General features: G+C 41.1%; 3 protein-coding genes across 4 annotated transcripts; 1 reads left to right on the top strand and 2 right to left on the bottom strand.

The window, feature by feature from the left end:
- Positions 1–103: 103 nt before the first annotated feature.
- On the bottom strand, positions 104–3,015 carry chchd2 (coiled-coil-helix-coiled-coil-helix domain containing 2). Its single transcript, XM_070829237.1, has 4 exons — positions 2,874–3,015; positions 1,890–2,142; positions 900–1,107; positions 104–505 (listed from the first exon to the last, which is right to left on the bottom strand). The coding sequence occupies exons 1-4, from the start codon at positions 2,921–2,923 to the stop codon at positions 495–497; spliced, it is 522 nt and encodes a 173-aa protein (XP_070685338.1). The 5' UTR covers positions 2,924–3,015; the 3' UTR covers positions 104–494.
- A 480-nt stretch (positions 3,016–3,495) lies between these two features.
- Positions 3,496–6,370, bottom strand: LOC139199985 (protein FAM98B). The gene is made up of 8 exons (XM_070829208.1): positions 6,266–6,370; positions 5,977–6,083; positions 5,333–5,458; positions 4,977–5,236; positions 4,814–4,894; positions 4,607–4,723; positions 4,075–4,221; positions 3,496–3,979 (listed from the first exon to the last, which is right to left on the bottom strand). Exons 1-8 carry the CDS (start codon positions 6,307–6,309, stop codon positions 3,812–3,814), a joined length of 1,050 nt encoding a protein of 349 aa, XP_070685309.1. The 5' UTR covers positions 6,310–6,370; the 3' UTR covers positions 3,496–3,811.
- Positions 6,371–10,430: 4,060 nt separating this feature from the next.
- Positions 10,431–26,316, top strand: LOC139200306 (BICD family-like cargo adapter 1). 2 transcript variants are annotated; one of them, XM_070829564.1, is made up of 10 exons: positions 10,431–10,855; positions 12,523–12,738; positions 18,251–18,370; positions 19,025–19,171; positions 19,739–19,921; positions 21,904–22,068; positions 22,727–22,804; positions 23,385–23,497; positions 23,777–23,897; positions 25,363–26,316. In XM_070829564.1, exons 1-10 carry the CDS (start codon positions 10,610–10,612, stop codon positions 25,609–25,611), a joined length of 1,638 nt encoding a protein of 545 aa, XP_070685665.1. In that variant the 5' UTR covers positions 10,431–10,609; the 3' UTR covers positions 25,612–26,316. The 2 variants fall into 2 exon arrangements, with proteins under 2 accessions (XP_070685665.1, XP_070685667.1); XM_070829566.1 differs by having other exon boundaries at positions 22,730–22,804; positions 25,363–26,315.
- Positions 26,317–27,770: the final 1,454 nt, after the last annotated feature.

Raw genomic sequence — 27,770 nt, 5'->3', positions numbered from 1 at the left:
TAATTAAAGAGGCCGGGCACAGAAATAGAGATGTTTCTTGAAGAGAGCAATGTAATGGTGTGTTCCATCTGAACGGGCAGTGAAAGAAAGTCATCACACAGTGTTTTTATGATCCAAGTGCTTTATTGTCGTTAAACCTAAACTTAATGGAGACAAACTGTAGCCATCCAAACTCCAACAGGTGGAAGCTGAAGATTTTGCAAGTCGTCGTGATCTACAGATGAAGTTCATTTATTTAAATTTAAATTAAAAGCACTAATGAAAAAACAACCAAATCAACTCAAAGCATGCAACGTCAAAATATATAAACATTATTTATAATCCTAATATCACAGACTCTGCAGCGCTGTCCTGAGAAATGCATATAATGATGCTGTCTGATGATAATCAGCTCACAAAATGAAGCATGGTTATTGATCTCTTGTGAACTCCAGTATGGTTGCTCATTAATTAAAGTTTGCGTGCTCCTCACTGTCCAGGTTTTTGTCTCAGCCTCACGAGAGACCTGCAGAGAAGAGAAATGCTTAATTAGACATGTTTTCATACTTGTAATCGTTTACAATAATTGATTTGCCATATTTAGAAATACTTCAGTATAAAAGGAAAAAAAGCTGGTTCTATGAAGCACTCAGATAGCCTTTAAAGCTGCTCCTCTCTCTGGCCACACTGGGTACTGCAGCACATTACATCAGACCCATGTGCAAAGTCATTTAGCTCTGAAGTATGGATGACTAAGCGCTTACGCAAAACCTCCTTATTTGGCTGTGTTACATCAAATAGAAAAAAAGATATGGCAAAAAAAAAAAAAACGAGACTGCAGAGACAATGAGTAAATCTGATATTAAAAAAAGACAAAACCTAAAATGTGTCTTTCTACACGAATTACACGTTTTACTCACCGTTCGCCGTCTTGCACTGTTTGAACACCTCATTGAAGCCCTCGCAGAGTTTGAAGTCGCTCTGGTTCTGGGCACAGTCAAGGAACTGTTTGAGCTCATAGGAGCAGACCTGCTGCTGCTGAGGGACCTCCTGCTGGTACATGGACTGTGGCTGCTGCTGGTACATGGGCTGCTGCTGCTGGTACATGGGCTGCTGCTGGTACGGCTCCTGAAAGACGCAAGGAGGATGATGGGATCCTTCACACAGCTACTGCACATTTGGCATTTAAAGAGCAGGTGTACAAAAAACAGATTTGTACAGATACAGATTTTACACGTAAATACTAGACATTTTTAATACATTTCTCCATGAAATATTGAAATGCCCCGCACAGTGATATGTGTGCAGTGATATTCCCCTGAGTTTTTTTCAAACCAAGTCAGGCAAGAATGAGAGAACCATGAAATCAGTCAGCACACAAATACTTTTATACCAACTGCAGACAAACTCAAATTAAATCAGTAGTTGGATTATACACATGGTTCACAGTAATCCAGCTGCTCCAGTAACTCAAATTGACAGGAGTTGGTAGCCTATGAACTCCTCCACTGCTGACCACATCTATTTTTTTCTAAACACACATCCCTATGATCCAGTTCCCTCTGAGACCATTTGAACGTACACACTATAAAAACACCTGTAGAAGCCAGACTAAAGGCAAACAGGTAAGCAAATCTATCTCTACTCAAGTTTCGCTGACTGTAGTTATGGGAGGATATCCTAATTAATGTGTTTAAATTATGGTTTGTAATGATACAGCCGTAAACCGATTGTTGTTGGTTATATGCAGTTATTGCAGCTCGTTTCATCACTACTCTGCCTCCTCCATCAACCCACAAACACACACACCTGTTTTTTGTTACCGGTGTCCTTGCAACCATGTGTCAGACATACTAATCTGCCCTGAAGCTATTCCCGTCCTATGTCCGGCTGAACCTCAGTTTATTTACCTGGTATGTGACGTCAGGCTTGGCAGGCTCCGAGTGTCCTCCGCTGAAGCCTCCAGTCATGGCGTGGCCGAGCGTGTGTCCTACTGCAGAGCCCACTGCCACTCCTGCGGCTGTAGTCGCCATCTGGGCAAACATACCAGGCTGCCTGGGTGCTGCCGCTGGGGCACCCATAGCAGATGGAGCAGCCTGCATTGGAGCCGGGGCATAGGAGGGAGGAGGTGCAGCCCTGGCCATAGGTGGTGGTGGTGCCCGGCTGTAAAGAGAGAGTCGTTTTAAAAGTACAGTTCCAGCACTGGCACTACCTGCATGTGCTAGTGTCACTTTTGACAAATTAGTTCATATTATAACTTCCTTACTGAAGAGGAGCACAGCTGTGCACTACATGAATCTTACACAAAAGCTATTCACAGTGTGGAACAGAGTTATGTATGTTATAACGTTTAAAATCAACAGTATTATAGAGGCAGTGTGAACTGTATGTGGCACTGCTTCATGGAGTCAGTTGAGGTCACTATCATGAGGTTTCCTCAGGGTTAGTCAGTTAATGATACTGAAACTCATATTACTAGCTTAAATACTACTAGCAAAAACCTTTGCTAGTAGTATTTAATTAGCAGCACATTTAAGGAAACCTGGTCCCAGTTGCCCGCAGTTTCATGTAAAATATTTATTTTTGACGTTGTGATGCCACTAACAGGTTAACGAGAAAAGCCCATGACGCAGATTACACACTGTGACCTTTAATAACTGTATCACTGACTTTTCCCATATCCTGGTACAACAGAAAGACATTTAGATATAAAATTAACTCATTATGAGTTACTTTTAGCTGATAATCTTAAGTAATATCAGTCACAAACACCGGCTAACACACGTAACTGTTGCGCTAGCTCACGTTATCGTGTCTATGACCTGAACTAGCTAACGGCTACATTAGCCGACACACGATCCTCACAACAAACGGCGCCAAACATTAGATGTTACCTGGCTGGAGGAGCCATCCTGGATGTCCGGCCTCTGCTTCCCCTCGGCATTTTCAGATTATTAATATGTGAGTTTGCTGGCTGATAAAAACAGACACGGTGCTACTCGCTCGCAGGTATTTAACGACCTCTGACTGGTCCGGAAATTTCTATGTGTTACATCATTTGTTTCACGGGTAACTTCCGGTAGGACGGACACAAGGACGAGCACAGTATCCATGGTTACAGAACGTAACCATTTGTACGTAATATTTTTATACCTATTTATATATATATAAATAAATATCTATATACACACACACATACACACACACACATATATATACACACATACATATATATACGTGTGTGTGTGTATATATATATATATATATATATATACATACACACACACACATACATATACACATATATACACACACACATATATATACATACATATATACCTTTACACAAGAAACTAACCCATTGTCCCGTTCGTTTTGCCTGAAATCACAATGAAATATGGATCATTTAAATGTAAATTTAATGTTTTTGTAATTGGTCATTAAACAGCGTTTTTTACGCAGTTTTAAGCTTAAAAGTGTTACGAACATCGCTCATAACATCACACACACACACAAAACAACAATGCATTTCACTGTTTAATAGGTTTACTGTTTTGAAAACAAACCTATATATAAATGTGAAAAGGCAGCACATAAAAATTAAGTATTATATTTCTGTTGTTCCTTCATATTAACAAAAATATCTGGTCATATACCAGTTCATTATAGCAACGACAAGCTATTTTAGAAGTGTATAACTATAAAATTATATGATATGTACCATTCCATGGCCATATTTTATTTTATAATAAATTAAAATCATAATGATTAGTTAAAGAAAAATGATCCCTTATTTCTCAAATCAAGCAGTGAAGCCGAAGAGAACGGCGTGCTACTCTTTTTTCCCCTTCTTCTTTTTATCTGCAAATTTACGCCGTTGATGGTGTCCACCTCCTCGTCCTGATCTGTTTCCTTTCTCTCTCCGTTCTCCCCACGCTGGCATAGGTGGCTCAATTTCCCCTGGTCGGCCTCCTCGGTCTGGTACGCTGCCCATCATCGTCTAGTGAGACCAAACAGGTTAGAAACCATCTGCTCCTCTCTGATCTGGAGACGTCTTTATTCAGAGGCACAGGCATGGTTTAGAACTGGCTGTACCTTGTAGACGGGGGTACTTGTTCCAGCTTTGATCGGCTCGATGAACGACTGATCCTCTCTGGCAGCAAGCAGAAGAGACGGTGAGACTCGGGAGGAGCTGGTGAGGGATGAAAGAGGCGGCACCGAGGCCAGTGCTTCACTGCGCTCCTGTAAATAAAGGACTGAATGAACCGAGATGTTTGTTGTAATCACAGTGATGCTTCTGTTGTTCCCTCAGATAACCAGCAAGAGATCTTGAGAGATTTTGACAAGAGCTGAAGTCAACTGATAGAAAGTAGTTAGCAGCACTTTTAACAATCGATCAATTGAACTTGACCTGTGGGTTTTGGATTATTGGCCAAACAAAACAAGCAGTTTAGAGTAGGACTCAGGGAAACTGATGGCCATTTTTTCTGCTATTTACTGAAATATTATAGAGGAAACATCACCTTTTTCTGAATAAAAAAATAACACAATGAATAAACAGCGACTAACCAAGTTGTCCACTGTGGTGTGACTGTTTTAAAGTGGAGCAGTGATTTTACTGGCCTACCTTTTGTTTTTCTCCCCAAGCAAACGACTCCAGTGTGACCTGAAAGCGTTTGATCATCATCTGTCGCCGGCACTGATAGTCTTCTGATAGAACCTGATTGATCTTTTTAAGACTGATCTGACAAACAGAGAGGAAACGAGTTTGAAATGCTCATGTTAAGAGTTACAGATGGTGCATAATGAGCTGGTAGCAGCTCTGGGAACATACCCACTGCTCTGAGCTGAGGCTGCTGTTAAGAAGCGGTGTTGGCATGTCTCCACATGGTAGACGCGTGAGCCTTAACTCCACCTGCATTAATCAAAGTACTGTTACAGCAAATCTTATCAGGCCTTCACAGTTTGTGGCTCAGTCTCTCTTTTATCGGACCTACCTCGCTCAACACATCTGTTAATTGAGAGGAGGCGTCCATGTCAAGGGCGTGCAGCAGTAATATCCACTCCGCCTGCACCTCTGCCTTCCTCCTGTTGGAAACATCATCGTCTTCACATTCCTGATGAAACTCAGTGAGGTCGTGGCTGTAATCGTCAACTCTCTGCTCCTTTTCAGACTCCTCTCCTGTTGTCTTCTCCTCAGGATGCAATTCTTTATGCCTGATTATGCGAGCTGCTTGCAGTTCTGATACGAGGAATTCTAAAGCATTGAACAATAACCTTAAGACAATACACGCTTCATGTAAAAAGCTGGGCAGGGAATGCACAAACCCAGCGGGCTCCCATTATTTCTCACCAGTGACTTTGTTGAGGATGGACGGGCCCAGCAGCTCTGTGGTCAGCACCGTGAGGGGAGACAACATGTTGTCTAGTAAATTTCTCAGCTCTCCCACCAGCAAGACATCACCTGTCCTGGTTGAGTCTAACAGAAAAACAACGCAATTTTATTTACAGAGCATGACTCACTACAATTAAACTGAATGTGCTCAGAGAAATAACAATAAAACACAACCTTTCTGTGTAGTCTTAAAAGATACAATACAGCACCCTGCACTTTCATTCATGCACTGTATCCATGATATATTGGGGGCACAATTTAGGGATTTTTTTAGGAAGCCTTAAAAGACCCTTAATTAAGACCCTTAATGTGAGTTTTACCTTAGACTAAAAATAAAATACAAAACCACAAAGTGTAGAAGCACAAAAGCACCCTGCAGATACACTGTAACTAATTACTGTATAACAGACAGAAAGGTTGTTTAAGGTCTCTGCTGATCAGGTAAGTTAGCTGATTGTAATAAAAAAAACTGGACCAAATGAACCAAAAGCACCCAAACCAGATGGATGTGTTAACCACCCTGCTGTATGCACGGTTATAAAACGCCCCCTGAGCAGCACAGAGGTCAGAGTGCACAGCAGCCAGAGGACCAGGATAAACACCTTCTAGCTCTGGACACAGAGCCCTCAGCTCTGCGGTCAGCCAGCTGAGCAGCGGGCAGGGAAGTTCATCACACCTACACCGTGTGAGGCAGGACCTGCCCGGGTACCTGAGCAGCAAGGACAGACCACAGGTGAAAGTCCAGCACGGTGACACAAATTTAGCGAGATGCATGTAGCTAGCTAACATCCGTCATACTGTAAGCTAGCTAACGTTAGCTTTGAGCGAGTTGCTATAACAACAAATGAAGGTAGCGAAGTGACAGGGCAGCAATGAATAAACGATACTTACCCTAAAGCTGTAATAGCTGACACTGTCCCTACGCTCCTCTCCATTGTCACTGTATTGTTAATCACATGTGTTACAGTAACTCAGCTGAACTCAAGTTCAGTGTGTTTATAAACGCTGCTTCCTATTTGTGCTCTGTGTAAAGATCACATACCGCCACCTGCTGGCCGGAGTCTGCACAGGCCTCTGCTTATACATACATACATACATACATACATACATACATACACACACACACACACACACACACACACACACACACACACACACACACACACACACACACACACACACACATACACACATACACACACACACACACACACACACACACACACACACATACATACATACACACATACACACACACACACACACACACACACATACATACACACATACACACACACACACACACACACACACACACACACACACACACACACATACACACATACACACACACACACACACACACACACACACACATACATACATACATGCATACATACATACATACATACATACATACATCAGCTTTTTCACTTTTCACTGTTTTCACAAAACAGATGTTTTGTACATGTGTTTTATTTTTATTTTGTTATATTTTTCTCATAGTCTTTATTATAAATATATTTATGTTTTTTAAGCCAGAGAGGAGAAAAGAGAGCTCCAGCACACTGTCCTCTTACTTGCAAAAATTTTTGACATTTTGAAAGTACAACGTTTCGGTCCCTAGACCTTCATCAGGCTATACCTGAGTAAAGGTTTATACAAGTAAGACGACTCTGTGCAGAACTTTTCTTTTCTCCTTTCTTGTTTTTCTACATTTCCTTCTAAGCACATGTCCACAAGAAACTCTCAAAGGTGTGCATAAATCTTTTTAGTCATGTTCATCTCGACTCAGCAGGAATTTCAATATTATGTTTACTTTTACTTTATTTATTTTTCACCATGTTTATTCAATGTGCCAAACAGGCCAAAGCAAATTTCTTGTAGTGTGAAAATTATTTGGTAATGAGCTTATTTCTGATTCTGATTGTATTATTGGATTATAATTATAGATGCCTTAATGTGTACAGCGCTTTAATGTTGAGTTTTCCCCTGGAGATTTACATAGTTTTATCTTAATCTGTAATATTACATCATAGTTTATTTCTTGGTTTTCATTTTGTATTATTGATCTGAGTCCGCAAAATAATATAAATAAAATCAACAAATGGATTGGAATAAAAAGTTCAGTATTTGCAGAACATAATACAAACATCTGTGAGCTATAAAATAAATACAAAAAATAACTAGAACAAATAACTAATTATAACTAATCAAATAAAAAAACTAAAAGAATCAAATAATATATAGAAAAAATATCTAAAAATTAAGATGAAAAGTGCTTTTTACAACAGTCTATACTGTATATTGCCATTTGTTTAGAAATATTAAAAAATTAAAACAATCAATGATTTTTTTCCCCCTGACAAACAAACAACAACATACATATGTAGGCTACATAGAAAACTTGGCCAGTAAAAAATAACACAAAAATAAAAAGAGGAATAAAATACCCAACAGGTATAAAACAAACAGATTAAACCTTCTCTTTCTCTCTCAATCCCGAAATGAATAAAGTGATGTGTTTTTCATTTTTGTCCACTAGAGGTCTGTGATGGGCTGCTGTTAAATTACCTAATCATAAAATAACTCCCACAGTGCATTGCTGTTTGGAGTACTGGCCTTAAAGTTGGAAAAAAACAACGTGAATTTACTCAAATACTGTATTGAAATACAAATTGGAGGTACTTGCACTAGAGGTGTTTCCCTTTAATGTGTACATCTACCCAGAGGTAAATATTAAACTTTGTACTCCACTACATTTGACTGACGGCTTTAATTACTTGTCAGATTGAGGATTATCATCCAACCTAAAAAAAGTAAATGTAAAAATGTAAATGTGATTTTGATTTTTTTCTGATAAAATGTTAGATTTAGTGTTTGTTTATGGGTTGAGAAAATTCTCCTACTTCTCAAATTAAAATAGTGATTTAGACATTCTGGAAAATGCATCACAAAGCTGAAAACAGGCTGTTTTTCTGAGCTGATGAAAAGGTTTAAGACTTTTTAGAGAAATGCAGTTCCCACAGGACATATTGTGATCTTATAGACCATCATGCATTGCTGCAGATTAAACAACCCAACAGTATAAAAAGTAGTTAAATGAGCTCAACCTTAAACACTTACAGCCATAAAATGCAACAAACACATTAACGCTGCAATGATATTAATCCAGAAACCTCAGATATAATAGTAAAACACTTACAGGGTCCATTTCACTGCAGGATGAGTACTTTTACCTTTGATACAGAACATTTGACAAATGTAGGTTAAAGGTTTTGAATGCAGGATGTTTTCTTGTGGTTCACTGTGTCACAGTGTGCCGTTGATACTTTAACCACCAAGTAGAGGATCTGACTATATCTTCCACCACAGCCAGAGATGATAATTTGTGGGCCTCATACAAGGACAGCGTAGAGCCTCCATGAACACTCACCCCTTTTATTTTATATTATCAGACCTCAGCATCGTATCTACTATCTAATATTTATGTGCCCTTTACTCTGAGCATGATTTGGCACACTCAGCACCACCACAGGTCTTGCTGATTCAGGCTAAAGTTTGCTCGGTGCTTTATCCTTCGATTTTAAAATGTCAAGCAGGCTTTTATGGTTCATCTTGTAGCTTTGCATCATTTCCTTCACACCTCCTGCAGAAGTTCTTACAGCAGAAAACCTTTAACTTTAGCGGTACACCATCACTGCAGGAGCAGAGCAGTCCTCTGTGGTCTCAGCAGAGGAAGGTGTCGTTTTCATCATAGCAATGATAAAAGCCGTTCACATTCGCCTTGCAATGAAGGCAGAAGAGTCACGTACGTCTTGCTTGGCTCCTGCTGCCATATGTACAGAAGCCGCCCCCTGACAACAAAAGCCTCGCCATGCGTCAGGATGCTCCGTCTTTTATTCCCCTGACACTGCCCCCTGCTCCATGAAAGCATGAGGGGGGGCGAACTTTGACCTTTGGCAAGTGGCCAGACAAAGCAGGCAGACACTCCTCTCTGCTCTGCAGCCCTGGTCAGGCACAGAGGGACTTGTTGAGCACTTGTTGAGGGGATGAGTGACTGAAACAGTGCTCTCCTGTAAGCAACGGAGACACGCTCATATTATATACTTTAAAATGTCACAGAGCCCTGAATGACATTTCTTCAATACATATTCTGGGCATCCGAAACATTTTTTGTTGATATATGCAGATGTAGATCATCCAAACAGTGTATTATCTGAAATGTATTGTTGAAAAATTATATGTTTCTTTTCAGAAAAGTTTAATTGGAGTGTTGAATATTAGTTATATATAATTGTATAACCATTTGTCTTGTTTGGTGACTTATAATGGATAAAATAACCCGACAGAAATGTCTGTTTTTTACTCATCCAACAAATTAAATGCTGATAGATCAAGATTCTTAATTACATAGAATTAATCGTTGTTTTTTTCTTTAAATAAGTGCACAGAGAATAAATACACAAAGGCACATATGAGTTAAAAGGATAAGCTGTGCTATTATGTAGGGAGCAGCATGGGTTATAGTAAAGAGTAAAATCCTGTGTTTACTTGTGATGTGGTGAGATTAAAATGAAAATAAGCTGCATCATTACAAGGATTCATGCTCCTTTGGTGTGGTGATGTTAATGATATCAAAGATACAATGGTGAAAATGAATGAATGATTATGATGTGTTTTGTTTTGCGTGGACAGACAGAAAGAGAAACAGAGAGGCGACACTAAACATTCACAGAGACGGGACGGGACAGATTAAGAATAGAAATGCAGGATTTTCATGCTCATCTTCAGTAAAAACGTGAAGATCAGACTCCCACATGTACTCTGACACAGCAGTCACACATCAAACAGCTGCTGAATCCTCTAATTTTTCTAACACACTGAATCGCATCATGCGGGAGTTCCTCATGTCTTGTGGTGTGTCGGTGTAGTTTTCCATGATGAGGCAGGAGCAGGTAGGAGTCAGTGTGGTTGGTAACAGCTGCTCAGGTGACTGGAGGGACACTCCCCCCCCCCCCCCCCCCCCTGGAGACAAGCAGTCATCTGCCGGTGACAGAGGGACCAGCCCGGCCTCACCGTGGAGCTCCTCAGTCTCATCCAGACACCCGGAGAGGGAGCAGCTATGGATGCACAACCTTTGCACACATGCACGCCACTATTTCACCGTTTCCACGCGTCTTTGCTTTAAAACTTCAGCCGAGGAGACGCGTCTGATTGTCACTGCCGCTCATCATGGATCGGCTGGATGAATGGAGCTTCAAGTCCAAGAGCATGGAGCTGGAGGAGGATTTCTACTTCGACTACGGAGCGGAGGAAATAACAGATTATCGAGACCCCGGTGAACTTCTGGCTGCTTTGAAACAAAAGGAGGAAGAGGTTATTTTGGCAGCCCAGCTGGGAAACGCATTGCTCCTGGAAAACCGTCAGCTGAAGGGGCAGAGCGAAAAACTTCATGAACAATACGCAGACAAGCTGGAGGTAAGAACAATCTGCTTTTATTATACAGTGGAGCCGGGATAAAGAGCATAGAAATGGATTGTAATGAAATATTTTGGATTAATTGTGCTGTTTAAGCCGTTTAGACGACGCGGCCGCTGCTAATGTTTGAACTGGGCGGATGGAAATGGGATGAAGTTTCCCTTTTTCTCAGCCACTGATATGTAAACTCACTGAAATACCCTCTATCTTGTTATCAGACAGTAGAGCAACTGTGGGACACCGAATCGATCCAATATGGAAAACATGTCTTGGCAATTTGTCATTTTCCTTTAAGAATGTATCACAAATGATATTGACCATAGACCATAAGATTGCTTCCATTCTGATACATATGGGTGGAGAGTCACACCCAGCTGGCAGTTTCTTTATTGTTATGTGACAACAATGACAACTTTGAATATAATGGAGAGAAAAGTATGAGATGCAATGTGGCAAAATTGAGAAAATCATCCATCAATGTTGTTAGAAATAACAATAGTCGTACTGTGTGGTCTATAGTAGGCACTACATCAACCTAACTACATCCCACACTATTTATGTCAGTATTTTACATATCCACAGGAGATCTACTCTTATTGTCATGTGTTGTGTAACTAAACTTTCCTCAGTGTGATCAGGTTCACACCTCTGTGCTCTTTTGTATGTCTATATGTTGATCCCATGACTAGAAAAGTATTTTCACATTAAGAGACACCTCTGCACCATGATGGTCCTCAGGTCCAGGGCTCACAGGTTGTGAAGGAAATCAGCATCCTAGTGAGACATCAGCAGTTAACTTCTCCATCTAATACAAGCAGAGAGCTACAGCAGCAGGAGAAGTGAGGCTGTCTGCAAACTTTTACACACGTGTGTCTTTGTTGTGAAGCCTCTGCACAGCATCGCACACCCGGACTAAATAACAGCCTCATTGTTTCTCTCAGGGTGAACTCTGACATTTCAGGCAGAGGTTCAGTATCAAATGTTATCAGATGTGACTCTGATGTAAATCACAGAGTCGGGCCAAATCATAGGCGTGCACTTTACAGAGTGCAATAAAGATGAGGCAAGGACTTATTTGCATAGAAACTGATGCAATTTGCAGAAGAGATACATCAATAAATAGTGGTAAACCATTGCAGGCTGTAACCTGCAGCTTTAATCATTTGGTCTATAATTTGTCAGAAATGGTTAGTTAAAGTGATAAATGCCCAATTTCCAAAAGCTCAAAGTGTCTTAACATAGCTTTTTTGGAGATAATTTTTTTTACTATCACATAAGAAAGAAAAAGAGAAAATACAATAGTGGGGAAGTTTTGCATTAAATTATTAATTATCAAAATAAGTTGTAAATTAATTTCAGCTGATCAGCTAATAGTAGGACAAACATGCTAAATACTGTAAATTCTCAGTGCAGCCTCAGATACTCCACTTTCATTCATTCAGGTTCCAGCAGTCATACATTTCCCATGATCCTTTACAGCTCTGAATGAGGCTCGCTGGTGTATTTTTTTTTTTTTTTCCTTTTCAAAACATTATCATTGTAACATCCTGTTGCAGACATGGATCATTATAAAGCATCGTCATCTCAAAGTAATGCTAACACAATAAACACCCTCTGTTGCATTAACCAATTATGGGTCGACATTGTGTTTTCCACCCCTCCTGCAGGAGCTGGAGCAGGGCAGGCATGAGCTGCGGCTAAAGCTGGAGGGCTGTCAGTCCCAGTGGGAGAGCCAGGTGGGGGACCTGGAGAGGGATGTGAGGGAGCTGAGCACCCAGGTGGAGCGGCTCTCCCAGGCCCTCAGCGAGGCCGAGCGGGACAAGAGTCGAGCCCAACTGGAGCACAGCGAGCACACTCAGCGACTCAGGGAGCAGCTCAACACTGTGAGTCCCATACATGCACAGACGGCAAAAGGTTTTTAGTTTTGTGTGTGTGAGTTTAATGTCTGCAGCACATGAACTGGAGAAACCCTCTGCTGCAGAGGCACAGTTACCTGTCACAGCCAAACACCTGAGCTGTGGATCCAAAGCTGCAGGTCTGAGTCAAACGAGATAAGAGGGCCTGTCACCCAATCTGCACGCTGAAACGCAATGTTCTTTGCAAACCACTCCGGTATCAGCGTGAGTCAGTCTCATGTGGTGCAGTACAAGGCCAAATGCTGGAGCTCCTTATGGACTCAGAGCAAGGCCATGACAAAATGCTTCCTTACAAACGTTTGAATGAAAAAAAGTCTAATTTTAGCTGTTAACAAAAAGGGGAAGGAAAGTTAATGCCATAATTTGAGTTTAGATCTGATCTCAAATGTGAGGATTTTCTGCTTTTCTCTCTTTTATATTATTGTAAACTGAACATCTTGGAGTTTTGGGCTGTTGGTTCGAAGGAAACAATATATTTGAAGACTTCACCTTGGAGTTTAATAAACTGTGACAAGCATTTTTCACTCTTTTCAAACCATTAATCGATTTAATTGAAGAAAAACAATGGGCAGATTAATCTATTGTGAAATTAGTTGCAGCTTCACTTGGGGTTATTATACTGTAATCCATTTAACCGGACCCAGTTTGTTTAGTAACTTGAAGTTAAATTTTAACGAAGTCCTTAAGTGACGTACTGGACAAAATGACTAGCAACATACAGCTCAGTCAAATCTTTAACGGGCCGTATGTGTTCAAGTCAGATATTTATGATCTCCAGTCGTCAATCCAAGGGGGACACACTGGGAGAAAGATTAGACCTGACAGGTTTTACAGCCTCTTATCAGTAAACACAGAGGATCATACAGCTGGACAGCCTTGAGTATTTGTCCAGCCTGAGAAAGTACGGAATGTTTTACCAAGCAGGACAGTCGTGACGTGTTATGTTACACGCGACCGATTGCTTAGGAGGGCATCTCGTTGTTTTAAAGTGAAGATCGGACCTGAGCTCGCAAAGTTAAAGATGAATCCAAACAACAGTGTGCACCCTCCCATGAGTCAAGGTCCGCAGAATAAGGAACTGTGAATGTCTCTCTCTCCCTCTGCGGCCAGGCTGCATGACTTACTGAGGAAAACAGACTCCCTAGAAGTTCAGGAAAAAGTCAATTTAGATAAAAGGTTCTATCTGTTTGGGGTGTTTGGAGGAGGAGGAAGTGGAGAAAATGTTTTATTTGGCCGCCCGGCACCAGACCCTGGACTCTGTGTGGTTGTTAAAGCCAGAGAAAACAGTAAATGTGTTGGAGAGCGTGAAGAAGCTCCATGTCTGATGTGTCTCTACCAGACGTGGTGAAAGGTGCTGCTGCTACTGTAGTGCCGCTGTCTGCTGTGGTGAGTTGTGTCTGTGTCTCTGTGATTACGTGCGTTTGTACTTATGGATTAGGAGTCTACACATAATGAAGCTCTGGCAGGTCTGAGAGAGCTTGAAACTCTATATCCTAATTGTGAGAGTGAAACCAGAGCATGACGGGAATCTGGAGGAGGGCGTCTATCGTACCACAGAAACCCGAAAGAGAAAGAACTCATCACGTTTACCAGCACCAGCAAAGCAAAGCTCCGTTGTGAGAGGAAAGATTTAGTGCGAGTCTTCATTCGGGTGCATTTGAGGAAGCGGCTGCATAAAAACAATGGTGACGTTTGCCAGATTGTCACATGGTTGAGAGCTGACTGTTTAGACAGTTGCTGAAGTGCAGGAAAGTAGGTGTTATAATATCAGGGTGTGATGAATGATGTGGGTGTTTTTTTTTTCTTCCAGTTACACTACAAATGTTTTCAACTGCATCTGAAACCCAATATGAGAACTATGAGATGTTATTTTGTGTCTGATATGTCTGTTCATTAAAGGGTAACTCCAGCATTTTTAAACCTGGGTCCTATTCTTATATGTTTTGGGTTTGAAATGGGTACAAAAAGTTTTGGAATTGGTCCAGTAGATCGTCTCGGCTGGCAGCCATGCACTGGCTTTAATGGCTGTAATGTAGGCATTTGTGTCAATCTTGCTCGTCAAAGTACATCCACCTAAAGTGCTTGTTTTCGCCACTGACAGGCTCAAATTGTTATCTAAAATGTCTGACAACATTATGGAAAGGATTCCTACAGAGATAGACCTGTAAGATCCTTTTTGTTTAACAGCTGTACTGTTCATTTTACCTCGCAGAGATTGGTCATTGCCGGTCAAGTTGCTGTTCTTTGATGTTTTAACAGGTTAGTTTGGATCTGAACAAAACTTTTTAAAACACCAATAGCATAATAACACAAACAAACTAACCGAATGAGGCAGGTACATGGTTTAAGCATACTATATCCTTTAATGTATTACATGACTCTGTGAATGTTTAACAAGGAAATATATTAAATCTGACTAGCCAGCAGGTTATTTACACCGATGGAAAGAAAAATGAGATTGAGAAATACATTTTGCTGGGTTGTTTGGACTCTTGTGCAAGAAAATGTTTCATAGCTTAACATTATCAGTGTATTAGAAATTGGGGTATAAACACATCTACCGGATAAAGAATGCCATACTGGAAAGGGAGTATGATTATTGGATGATAAGCGGGAAATGTTGATAATATTCAGTTTGTTTCTTGGGAAGATTAATTTGCTCAACTCTAAAATATGATTATAATTTATGTTTTTGCCAACGTCTCTAATTCAAGATGCCACAGTCAGTTCTGACTCATCTGAATAATCACAGTTCTTCCATAACAGAATATTAGTAGGAAAATATTTCCGAAATGGAAAAGTGTGATATGAGAACCATGCTGCAAATAAATTAGCTTCTAATTTATTAGCTACTCCCAGCTAAACCCAATACATGGTGATACAACAACCTTGCAATAAATCCTCCCCTCATGAGGCTTATACTGCCTTACATAGGTCACTTTAGAAGCTGTGCTGTGTGCTGTTGAATTGTATCGCGTTATACTGACAGGTGTTTCTTTGTAGACCTAGAGCAATCAGTCAGTTGATTGATCACAAATCCCAAAGATGTTTTAGTTTACCATCACCCAAAAGCATCAAATCTTCACATATGAGAAGCAGGAACCACAAAATATTTGGTATTTTTGCGTAAAAAATATTAGATAGTTAAAGTAGTTGCTGATCGGTTTGGTCTTGATTGACTAATTGATTCATTTTACAGTTTCAATGGGACCCTGTTTATATCAATGAGGTTAGACTAGTAGCCAATGAAATATTTGGTGATGTGGCCTTTTGTGGTTGACAAAAAACACATTATGACCTTTTCACCTCCTGTTTTCCACCCAGTGTCAGAGGATCATATCCCCTGGCTGTGGATCACTGTGTTATTGGACAACTGTGACAAATCCCTCACTGTAGATTTCCGTTATTGTAAAAGGAGATGTCTGAATTGAGGCAAGCCCCCGTGACCTCTGCTCCCCCTACCAGCATCACGCAGCTCACAGACAAAAAGGGAAAGACAATATACATTAGGAGAGATATAAATCTTTCATTTGTTCCTTTAATGTTGCTCCTCATACCCCAGCATCCCATCATCCCAGGGGAAAGCCGTCTTTTCTGTGTGCTCCCCGAGGGGCTCGGCTGTAGCTTGGGTAGTCAGCTGTTAGATACCTCAGTGTTTGGATTCTGCAAAGGCCTGAGGCTTGGGGGGCCATGTGAGGGGATATCATCTTTGTGTCGCCACCAAATGGAGCGTCCTCCTTCCACTCCTGTTTTGGCGATTCTCAGTGGGTCGCTGCCTCTATTGTGGAAGGGGCCCATGTTGACGAGACGAGGCAGCGGTAACGACGACCCGCGTTCATCTTTAAGGCCCCTCCTTTCTCCTCGTTGAGCGTCTGCGTGCCATGTTTTGTTTTTGTCCATCAGTGCCTGCTTTGCTCTTGTCGCACACACTTCACACTAATTTTAGCCCTCACGCCTGCCTCACTTCCTCTGTGCACTCCTACAGGCACGTACACACAAGCTGTCCCCTCCGCTTCACTCTTATGATGTCCACGTTTACCCTCCGCCATGTTGTTGTCTAATGTGGCATGATGATGCCACAGACAAGCCCAAGATGCCCTCTGCTCCATTTGCCACAGAGGCCGGCCTTTCATCTTGTATTATGTGGTTGTGATGGGACCTGACAGGGGCCTGCCGAACTGCTGCGTAAGGGGAACTGAGGGTCCCAGACCAGGAGGGGGGGGGGGGGTTTGGGAGGGAGGGTGATGGGTTGGTGTTTTCACTGGGGCTTCAGATCTGGCATTGCAACACAAAAATCCCTGAGTTTTTGTTTTTAATGTTTGAAAAGCATCATGTGTCTGAGAGATAAGTTCTGATAAAGTAGCTCACTTTCAATGAAGCCAGTAGAGCCATGAAAAAAGTAAATGAGAAATCATTTATTTTAATGTGACGTGGTTTGTCAATGATTGGCTAATTTCCTCTGTGCTTTTGATGGATGAGCCATCACAGAGGTAATGGTGCTTTTTGTTTGGTTACAGAAGTCGTTTCCAGCCTTTCTGGTTTGTTAAAAGTGATCTGTGGAAGATTCTTGAAACAAAGTTATGTTTACATTCAGTTTTTTTTTGCATTGTGTATATCCTTGAGCCGTGATAAACATGTGGAATGTATTTCCTTCCTTGTAAAGCATTTCAAAACTTACATTGTTTATGCCCTAGTTTGAACCGTGTGAAACCATTGGCATGCTGTGCGTCATGTTGCTGGGTGCTCTCGCATGTGCATCTAATGCAAACACAGCTGGGACCCAATTGCGAAAACACTGCTCCATAGTGCTACTAGTGATCAAAATCTCCAGGGTGCCTTTAAAATTTAAATGGATTTTTCCATCTCAAATAGTTTAATCCAAGGAATTTTTAGAGGGCTGACGAGACAATTTTCAGAGAATTTGTCAAAATTGAATGCAGTTTTGTCTTTCTTAGCCCTTCAGATTTGACCTGTAGACCTCATTGGGGGTCTTGACACCCAGCTTTGGAACATATTGTACCCATAAGCAGTTGAAAGGCAGTAAAGAGAACCATTTTCCTTATACTGCTTGGCCCGGAGCGAAAAACATTCCAAAAACATGTTTAATTTTAGTCACCTAATCCCCGCCTTTCTGGCTGGTATCATGTCTTTGTTTCTTGTCATCTGGATCTAGATTACATGATTTTATCTGAGGAGGTTTCCTGCTATACACTTGGTTATTAGATTCAAGATTTTGGTCTCAATTCTCATAAAGATCGTGCCTCAGGCAAGCTTTGTTTTGTAGCTTCAAGTTGAGCCATACAAATGTATGTTACCTCTTCTCTTGGTCATAGTTTGACTGACTGAACCCCCTCCTCCTGTCTAAATGCACAGAGATTGCTGTCCTTGAAATTAAAAGCTTAAATGTCTATTTTCTTTTACTTCAGTTGTGAGTCTGATGTGTCTGTGTTTTCTCTCTGATGTGTGTTTGTGTGTGTAGGCGATGGAGGTGGAGAGAGCCATGTCCAGTGAGCTGCAGGCCCTAAAACAGGAGCTTCAGCAGAAAGGAAACCACAACAGGCCTCAGGATGAGGAGCTGATCAGTGCCATGAGGGAGCAGGTAACCACAACGCACAAAACCCTCTGAACGCTGAAGCCAAACCAAAGCTGATCCTAAATGTAACTGTTAACTAAAAGGATTGTTCAGCGTTTCTAGTGTTGAGAACATCATGTACTGACACGGACAGATTGACCAGCACGCGCTGCACCATCGTGTCTGAATGTGTTTTCACATTATAAAACACAACAATGACGAAATCTTAGAGTGAAACATTGCAGAACAAGTAACAAAAGAGAAGCAAGCGAACACATAAAGCAAGCCAATTGATATAAAATAAAACAGAAATAAAGTACATTAGAAAAAAATACAGCATAAATACAGAAAAAAATGGGCATTTTTGCTATAAAATAGTAATTTTTACCGTTTACTATGTTTCTCTCGTTACATAAATTTAAAAAAATCATGAACCATTCAGCAAAATTCTGACTCCCAATGCAAATCCTAATTCTTGCTGTTGTCTTCTGCCTGTTGTTGGAGGAGACGTGTACTAACAAACACAGCTGGGGAGATTCTGGCAATGTTTTATGCAACCACTCTTCAATACTTTTGGTAGCTTGTTTCCAAAATAGCGAAACAAAGGAACATTCCCGTGTTAAATGATGTACCTGCTTATCTTATCTCCTATTTAAGATCTGTGTTTGTGTGTGTTTCCAGGTGCTGCGTCTCACCCAGAAGGAGCAGGTGCTGGAGGAGCGTTTGGAGAGTGTGTGTCAAGAAAACACTGAGCTGAGGACGAGTTTGGCCTCTTTACACACACGCCTGACACTGCATGACAAACTCAACCAGCAGCACAGCCAGCAGGTACATATTCAAATGCAGCGTGTACTTGTGCTGAAAACACACAGGCAGTCGCACACAGACGAGGCAACACAAAACAGCTCAGAGTGGTTGGCGTATGAATGAAAGAGCCTCAATAACAAAGGGATTTTCTGCTCCATGCCCGGCGGCCTGGGTTTCGGCGGGATTGTGGAAAGCATTGCTAAACAATCACCTCATCCCCGTCATTGTAACTTCCACCCGCAATTCTGGATTCCACTCTTGTGCGTTCTGGTTTCATGTCAGGCCGGAGGCTGGAATCTGGCACGTCAGGATTTCTCTCGCTCTGAACGTTAGTGGAAATCTTGTCTCCTGTCTCATGACAGCTTTTTTAAAGGCACACATAGCCGGGGGGGAAGCTTGCTCGTGTTGTAACATCCATCTCTCTGCTTATCATCAGTGTAATGTCATGAATCATGATGTTGAGAAATCTTAATCTGTATCGTATGTTGTACTTGTTGCTCACCTCACGCACTCATTTGTGCCTGTAGGTTTTGTCTCCATGTTCATGTGTGTGCTCATGCATGCGTACGCACCTGCTTGTATTTTCAGCTAGCCGAGGCGTGGCAGGAGGTAGAGGCAGCGCGGGGTCGCTCACAGCAGCTGCAGGCCCAGGTGGAGGACCTTCAGGAGGAGTTGTCCCTGCAGGAAGCCAAGAACCAGGGAGATGTGTCCCTGCTGTCCGAGCTGGAGAGCAGCCTGGAGACGGCAGGGCTTGGAGTCAGCAAAGAAGAGGTAGGGCCACTAAAGCGGCCGGACATGAGCGAATTACTCATCGGCACAGTCAGACTGTAGTGCTGTAATCTCAAATCAGTTAAATCAAAGAGAGAAAAGAAACATAAACTGATATTTTATGAGTTATTCTATATTTTTCTTTTAGACAGCAAATTCTATGAAAATACCAACAAAAAAAAACCATCACTTGTTCTTACTAACAGAATTGCCTGTGCAGTCTGATGTAGCTCATTCCTCTGTGCCACAGAGCTCCATTGTTGTCCAAAATCAATAAAAAACACATCACTGAGCCACATTGTTGCACCGGCTGACATGTTTCCTCATGAGAGTGAACATGTGCCCAGTTCTTTAGTTTGAGCCCATTTTGCAAACACTGACCTTGTACCAGAAATACTTACTAAAGCACCAAATGTGCATTTTGCAGCTGAAAGTAGTTCCCACCAAATACAATGTTTCCTCAAGATATATACAAGATATATGCACACAGCTGTTAGTATACTTCAACTAATGGTGGGCAAGATGCATTGTGGGTTATGTAGGCACCAGGTTTTGGCAAGGAAGAGGAATGTGGGGAGTAAACATGATATCTTCTGCTTCGAATCTGACAATCTTATAAGATTGCAGTACTAAATCAATGCTCTTTAAGGAACATGCTGTTTTAGCCAAGAAGCATTATTATTTAATATGAAATGATCTAATGACATAAAACATTAAACCTAAAAAAAACATCCCTGTCTTGTTATTCTATTTCCAAACTGTTTCTCAATTGATTTTCCAGAAAATACAGTATTATGATATACAACAATGTCCTCATATAAAATATGTAACTGAGTATTTTATTCATATTAGATACTCTTAGCAGCAAGTGACACAGCATGAGTACAGTGAATGCAAACAAACATAACCAGCCTTGACTTGGAGGCCGAGAGGCTGTAAATTAAACCAAGTACTGACAGAAACAGCAGAAATGTTTAGTTTGGGACCAGTCGCACTGACTTTAATATTCTATTGTAGTCTTGCCCACAATGATTCATGTGTTTTAAGGGGAAATTGTTTTCCTGTGATGACTGGAAACAAGAATATTAAACAAGTTTTTCCTGAAAGACATGTCCAGTGAGATAACACAGCAATGGCACCAGATAAACACAATCTATAATTAGATTATTAGGAAACATGTATAAATGTTGTTGTATGGAAAGAAAAGTATCTGTCTCCGCAGAGAGGGATGTTCTGACAGAACATGTGGTGCAAGTTCTCCCTGACACTGTAACACAACAACACACTCTGCGAGGAGAGGGCGTCCTGAATTTCGAAGTGTAGACATCACAAAGAAAAATTAGATAAGGCTTGTTGCAGGAGACAGGAGTTTGAATTATGTTTGGGAGGGAACAGGAAAGCTGACTGATTGAGTCCTTTAATTCTCACTCTCTGGGTGTCTATTGTGATTTGTTCCATCAGGAAAATATGATGTATAACTGCACTCGTGAGTCACTACATTTCCTGTCTGTTGTAGCCACATTGTCGGAGAGTTTCCTCCCTTCGCAGGTTTCAGCGCCCGTTTACACCTGCGTCTGTGAACTTATCATAAAATCTCACACGATGATCCCTCCCACCGTATAAAACTAAACCTGAACGTATCTTTCTTGAGTTATCAGTATAATCATGTGACATGTTTGACTTAAGGAAGTTAAATAAAGCGATGAGGTAATGCGTACACCTCCCATTGTGTAAATACATGATGTCACTTAAAATGGGATGAGTGTAAAGAAAGGAAATACCTTGTTTTTGACCCAGTTTTTTGTTAGTAACGGGTTACATTTCATTTAAACACCTGAAACATTAGATCTTTTAATGGAGGCCAAATATACAGTAGCAGCCTCCAAGCTAAACCAATTGTGCTGTGAGACTTACACAACACTTCATAGTTAAGTTGACACTTTTGTAAGAGTTATAATTAACGCCTCCCCTCCTGTTCCACTTAGATTAAGGAAGAAATGGGGTCCATCCTTCACTTACTGCTCCCACTGACCCAGGAACTGAGCAGCTCAGGGGCGTCCGAGGTCGTGGATCAAGAAGAGGACCTGCGGGCCACGCTTCATCAGCTGAAGGGAGTGGCCCAAACCCTGGCACAGACATCCAGCCCTCAGGTGAGCGATAGTCACACAAAATGAGCAGGTGGGGCAGGAGGGGAAATGCAAAACAAAGGCTGACCTTGTTGTTTGAAATCAAAGGAGGACAGGAGTATCACATCATAGCTTTTATGTCTATAGAGTTTCTGAATGTTGTTGGGGTGTGAAGTACAGGTTTTTACGAGCCAGAAAAGGACAACTGCTGCGAAACTTCCCCACCTTATTTTTTTTCTTTATGTTATTTAAGATTGGACATGGATGCAGAAAAGCACAAGCCTCCTCACATACCACATTATTCAATTTTGTTCACACAGTTTAGCTTATCTACCACCTAGTGGCTGTTAGAGGCACCAGAGTGTCAACACACTGAATCATGCTCAGGAACTGTGTGTCCTGGTTAATGCAATGAATGCCAGTGATGGCTTACATGCTTCGCTAATCCACGATGTGCCTCAAACAAGCATATACAATTGTCCGGTTGTGTCTAATGCCATTTGTATTTAATTCTGACCAGTAACAGGTATTTATCACTGTAACTAAATATTCCTGCCCGGCCCCTTCCTCCTCCGGAGCACCAGGCAAACAGGCCAACGCCACACAAACTCCTCTTGGTGTAAATCTCCGTGAAACGCACCACCGACACCTGATCTCATCTTTGTTAATGTCTCTGTCCCAGCAGCTGAATCGAGCTTTTGTCGAGAGGACGGGTGATCAGTGTGGGAATCCGAGCACGGCACAGGAGCTTAGAGATCAGGTAACCCAGTGATGAACGGACACGTCTGTCGGGCAGGAGCAGCACCCACAGAGGCCCATTATTTTAGGATTTGGTTGTGTCAGTGGTGACCTGGCTGCCGTCGCTGTAATCCATCTTGGTGTCATACAGAGATAGATTCAGTGACCTTTGAGAGGATTTTTAGTTGACAAAATTTTTATTTTGTCATATCATATATTTTTTAGTTTTTATGATAAATTGCAAGTTAACTCATTCTCACTTTAGTGCAACAATCCATCTGCAGAATCTTTCTTGTCCAAAGATTGAGGGTTTGTGCTCTCCACGTACTAATGTATGAATATCACATACATTAGGAAAACTACAATGTTTCAAACCCAAATTAGAGCTAGTTTGGGTCTGTAAGGCCAATTTGAAATGTACAGAGGAATCAATGTAAAAGAAAGAAGGCATTTTAAAGGCAGAAACCACTTTAGTGCAGCAACAATGTCTTAACTGTGTTTGAGATATATACACACACACACACACACACACACACACACACACACACACTCTTTAAGTTTACCATAGTGGTCTAAACATACTTAATTTCTTCCTCCTCCAGAACATTGAGCTGCAGCAGGAAAACACTGAGCTGAGGCAGAAGCTGCAGAGCGCGCAGGAGCAGGCTGAAGTCGTCCAACAGGCCATCAGAGACCGAGATGAGGCCATAGCCAAGTGAGAAGCTAATTTCTTTCTCAATATTCTCAGAGTAAATTATACTATCAAATATATTCCGATGCTTTCACAGTATTTTGCATTTTGTGATACAAGAAAGTTTAGGTTCAGAAATAAAAAAGCTGAATTACTGTGAGGTGAATGCACTTGTTCTACAGAGATGTAATTCATTGTTTTGTTACAGAAAGCTGCTCTTGCAGCCATAGTAACAACTTCGAACAAGACATTTCTTGTATGTGACTGTGATGTGACTGAAGAGGTTTCGTAATTTCTTGGTAGGAAAAACCTGATGGAGGCTGAGTTGGTGAGAAGTAAAAATGACATGATGTCTCTGAACAACCAGCTATTAGAAGCTATCCAACGTAAACTGGAGCTGTCACAGGAACTGGAGGCCTGGCAGGTGGGCTCGCTTTTTCTCTGTAGAGCTTTTGGTCCATCCCATCCAATCTGCTGCATCCTAAATCACACTAAATCATCTCTCATGCTGTTGCTTTGCCACAAACTGCCTTGGAATCTGTAAGCACATCTTAAAACCTTAATCAGTACATTTAATTTACACCCGTTTAAGATGATGAAAAATCCCTTTTCGGGACATGCTGTCTGTAGTTTTAGTGATAATTTGACAAGACGGGAGGGGGATGTATCTCAGTTTGATGTCCTCAGCGGGAGGTCGGGGACAGACGCAGCCACGTCGCTCTCAGCCTTGTCAGTTTGGAGGGATATGAACGACAGGTGTCTCTGTCTACGAGTCCTTCTGCTGCTCAGTCATTATGCCAAGCCGAGCCATCTGCCGGAGGGTCTGATCTCTCTATTTGATGAAGATAATACAGATAATATTATGACCAAAACACTAACTCATTTTCTAGAGAAATCATGTTTGGCAGCTAAAAGCAGGACTGTGCTGTTTGTTCCTGAAAGGCTGAAATCATTCACTAATAAGTTTTAAATATTCACTATGATAATCAATTATCCTTAATAATAATCCAAAAATAATCTGTTAAAATATTCCTTTGGATTTCGAATACAAAATGTAAATAATAGACAAATGATAAAAGTTTTAAATACAAATATTATATATGCACTGATACAGACTGGAATCAAAGGCAGTCTGCAGATGCTATTCCTTATTTACAGAAGCTCATGAATTGAAGAAGTGATGGATCCAAATAAAAATTGTTAAATATGCAGAAAATCCACATATTTATACCAAATCAGACGCACTGACCAGAAAAGTTAACATGAACAGAGAAAACAGTTAAATGTAGATCATGACGGGAGTGCATTCAGGCTGTTTTAGTACTTAGTATCAGATCAGCTGAATCTGCTCTACGAATTTTTGACCATTTACTGAAATTCTTCTCTCAAAACTTTACAACTTCTGTGGCTCTCAGCTCTAAGCCCACTGGTTCCTATTCTGAAGAATTAAGAGGCGCACATTTGTGTATGTCAGTAATCTCCCATAACAGCTGGGCACTTTAGTCGTCACTCAAACAAGAGAAAACTGTTCATTTGTTGGGGATTTTTTTTTTTTGACATAGTATTAATACACATTTAGTCTTGTGAGTATTTGAAGTAACAAGTCGCTCATTGCGAATGTTGTTTGTCTCACTGATGTATTTTTAATAGTGGAGATCTGTTACGGGTCTGTATATCAGGGTTTGGCTGCACAGACACCACTTGTTAGCAACAACTGGGATCAATTCCTTGTTGGTTCTGGTCTTTTAATGGGATTTATTGCCAAACTTAACCTTTAAGAACATAAAAATACAGTAACTGATGCTTTATAATGTCAAAAGAAATGCATGCAACACTATTGAGCAGCAATAACTAGCAGCAATTTCCTCTTCCTCCCCACTTTTCCTCAGGACGACATCCAGATCATCATCAACCAACAGCTCAGGTCCCAGCAGCAGTCGGAGCTTCTACAGAAGAAGTCCACCTCCAACGGCATGTCCTTCTTCCGCAGGCCCAGCAGGGTGGCCTCCACCTGGACACGCCAGCCCTCCTCCTCCTCCTCCTCCTCCACCTGGAGTTCAGACACTAATCAGGACAAAACCCAGTCCCCCTGGAGGGACTGGTTAAGACGAGGGAAAGGTGCACAGTATGGCAAATAATAGACAGTGAGTGCAAATCCTACCGAAGCTCTTGGGTGCTGAGGAGAGGACGTAGCAGGTCTGAGGGAATTCTCTAGTGCAGCTTCCCTGCATCGTTTGTGGTGAGAAGAAGCCATAAAGACACTTTTAATTCAGTGACTAACCAAACAGAGCCACCACGGACAAAGACTTGTCATATGGGCACTTACCGTTACACATTTCACTGAGAGGCTGAGCCTTCCTAAAATCTAAACTGTGACGACCTGGAACACTAACATTTTCACCGAATTACATGAGAAGGTTTGCTTGAGACTGTAAATATTGTGCCTTATTTTGTAATATTCGTATTATTGTGAACGTCTGAGACTTTATATGGTATACATGATAGGTGTAGATCAGTGGAGAGAGTTTGTTCAGATTATTTAATGTCACAGATCAAAGAGAAGTACGGAATACAACAATTCATTTGTAATCGTACTGCATTTTGTCTTTACATACCAAGTTGGATGGGAGATGTAACATTTTTACTGTCAGTTTTGCTCAAAAGCTAAATATGTAAGAATGTTGATTATATAAGAAACACTTTCTGTAAACTGAGAAAGCTGTTGTTTTTTAAAAGTAATTTTCATTCTACTGTATGTATTCTCTGAATGATGACTTGGTGTGGTATGTGCATGTTCTGTGACTCAGTGTTCAATATTAAAGCTGCTTAATACAAACTGTTGTCTGCCAAGCCGTCTCACTGACCACATCTGGAATGATTTCTGGATCATTTCATAAAGCATCGAACAATCTTTTCAGGTTTTTGACCTTGTTGTTTGAGTTAAGAATATCAATATGATGAGGTGATTAAGAGAGGATCAGACAGCTGACAACATATCAAGTGCTCAACTGCTAACGAGAAACATCCAAAGACGTTATGGTAGAAAACTATTCAGTTGGGACATTATTCACTGGAGGTGACCTGCTGAAGTTACAAAAGGTTTGTCTCATTTTTCCCACTCTTGTCAATTTAACTTCTTATTACAGAATGTAATCAGGGAAATAATAGAATAGAGAACTGAGAAATGTTTAGTTTACTGAGTTAGAAATGATTTCTAACTCTACAATATCTAAATGGACCCTGGATGACCATGTGGTGAGGTGGTTAAACAAGTACACAAATTAAAAATGAGTGTAATTGTTGTTCGAAGTAATTGGTACAACTGGAGGCGCACTCGTCGTATAATATTTTTCAGATATTTTGTTGTGTTTTGCCATTTTAAACTGACATACACATGGTGATCACAACCCTAAAACACACACACACACACTTTTCTGTCTAATTTCAAAAGGCAATTCCACCGTTTCCCTGACATTTGAACATCTATTCAGTCACATCTGTTCCACCTCAGGCTGGTGTGAAATGCAGACAAAACCAAGGCTGGCTGGCTGCTTTTCACTGCATCATGTCAGTACACGAAACTGTGACGCCTACAAATATCTGGGCATCACAGTTGATGATGACCTTTCTTTAAATTACATATTGATCATCTTTTAAGAGAAGAAATTTTATCTATATTTTTTAGGGCCTTATTCTATTTTTCAGCTGGTTGCTCTCCCTCCTTCCTCTCCTGGACTGTTTGAAATCTATCCTTGAATCGCTGCCCATTTATTTCTCCACTGACATGCCTCTTAAACAGTGCTGCTGTAGTAAACACTCCTGGGGCTTCATCACTCTCTCCATCCCCTCAGTCCGTACAGATTTTGGTAAAAAAAGACTTTCTGCAACTCTGCCCCTTCAACCTGGATCATATACAGCTGGAATTGAAGTTGTCCAGCAGCTGCATCATCTCTGTTTATAACTTTGTGTTGTATTCCTGCTTTAATTTTGACCAGGTCTCTCTCGAGAACGAGACCTTAGCTGAGGTCACAGATTAGTCAGTGGCAAATTGCAAATTCACAAACACACAGAGGAGAGGGTCACACATCCAAACTGCAGACACATCAGCAAAACTCTGTCAGCTCAGGTCTAGTTTGTCAAACGAGATCAAGGCGGACGTGCAGTCTGCTGCTGCCCTCTGCTGACGGTCAGCAAACATCAGAGAAAAATAACAGCAGATCTCTGTGCAGTCCTGCATTTGAGATAAGAAAGAAAGAAAGAAAAGAAATCGAGTGCTGCCAAGCCCATGTATTATTAT

The sequence above is a fragment of the Pempheris klunzingeri genome, chromosome 4, assembly GCF_042242105.1.
Source record: "Pempheris klunzingeri isolate RE-2024b chromosome 4, fPemKlu1.hap1, whole genome shotgun sequence".
NCBI classification, from domain to species: domain Eukaryota; kingdom Metazoa; phylum Chordata; class Actinopteri; order Acropomatiformes; family Pempheridae; genus Pempheris; species Pempheris klunzingeri.
This window is presented reverse-complemented; position numbering and strand designations above follow the sequence as displayed.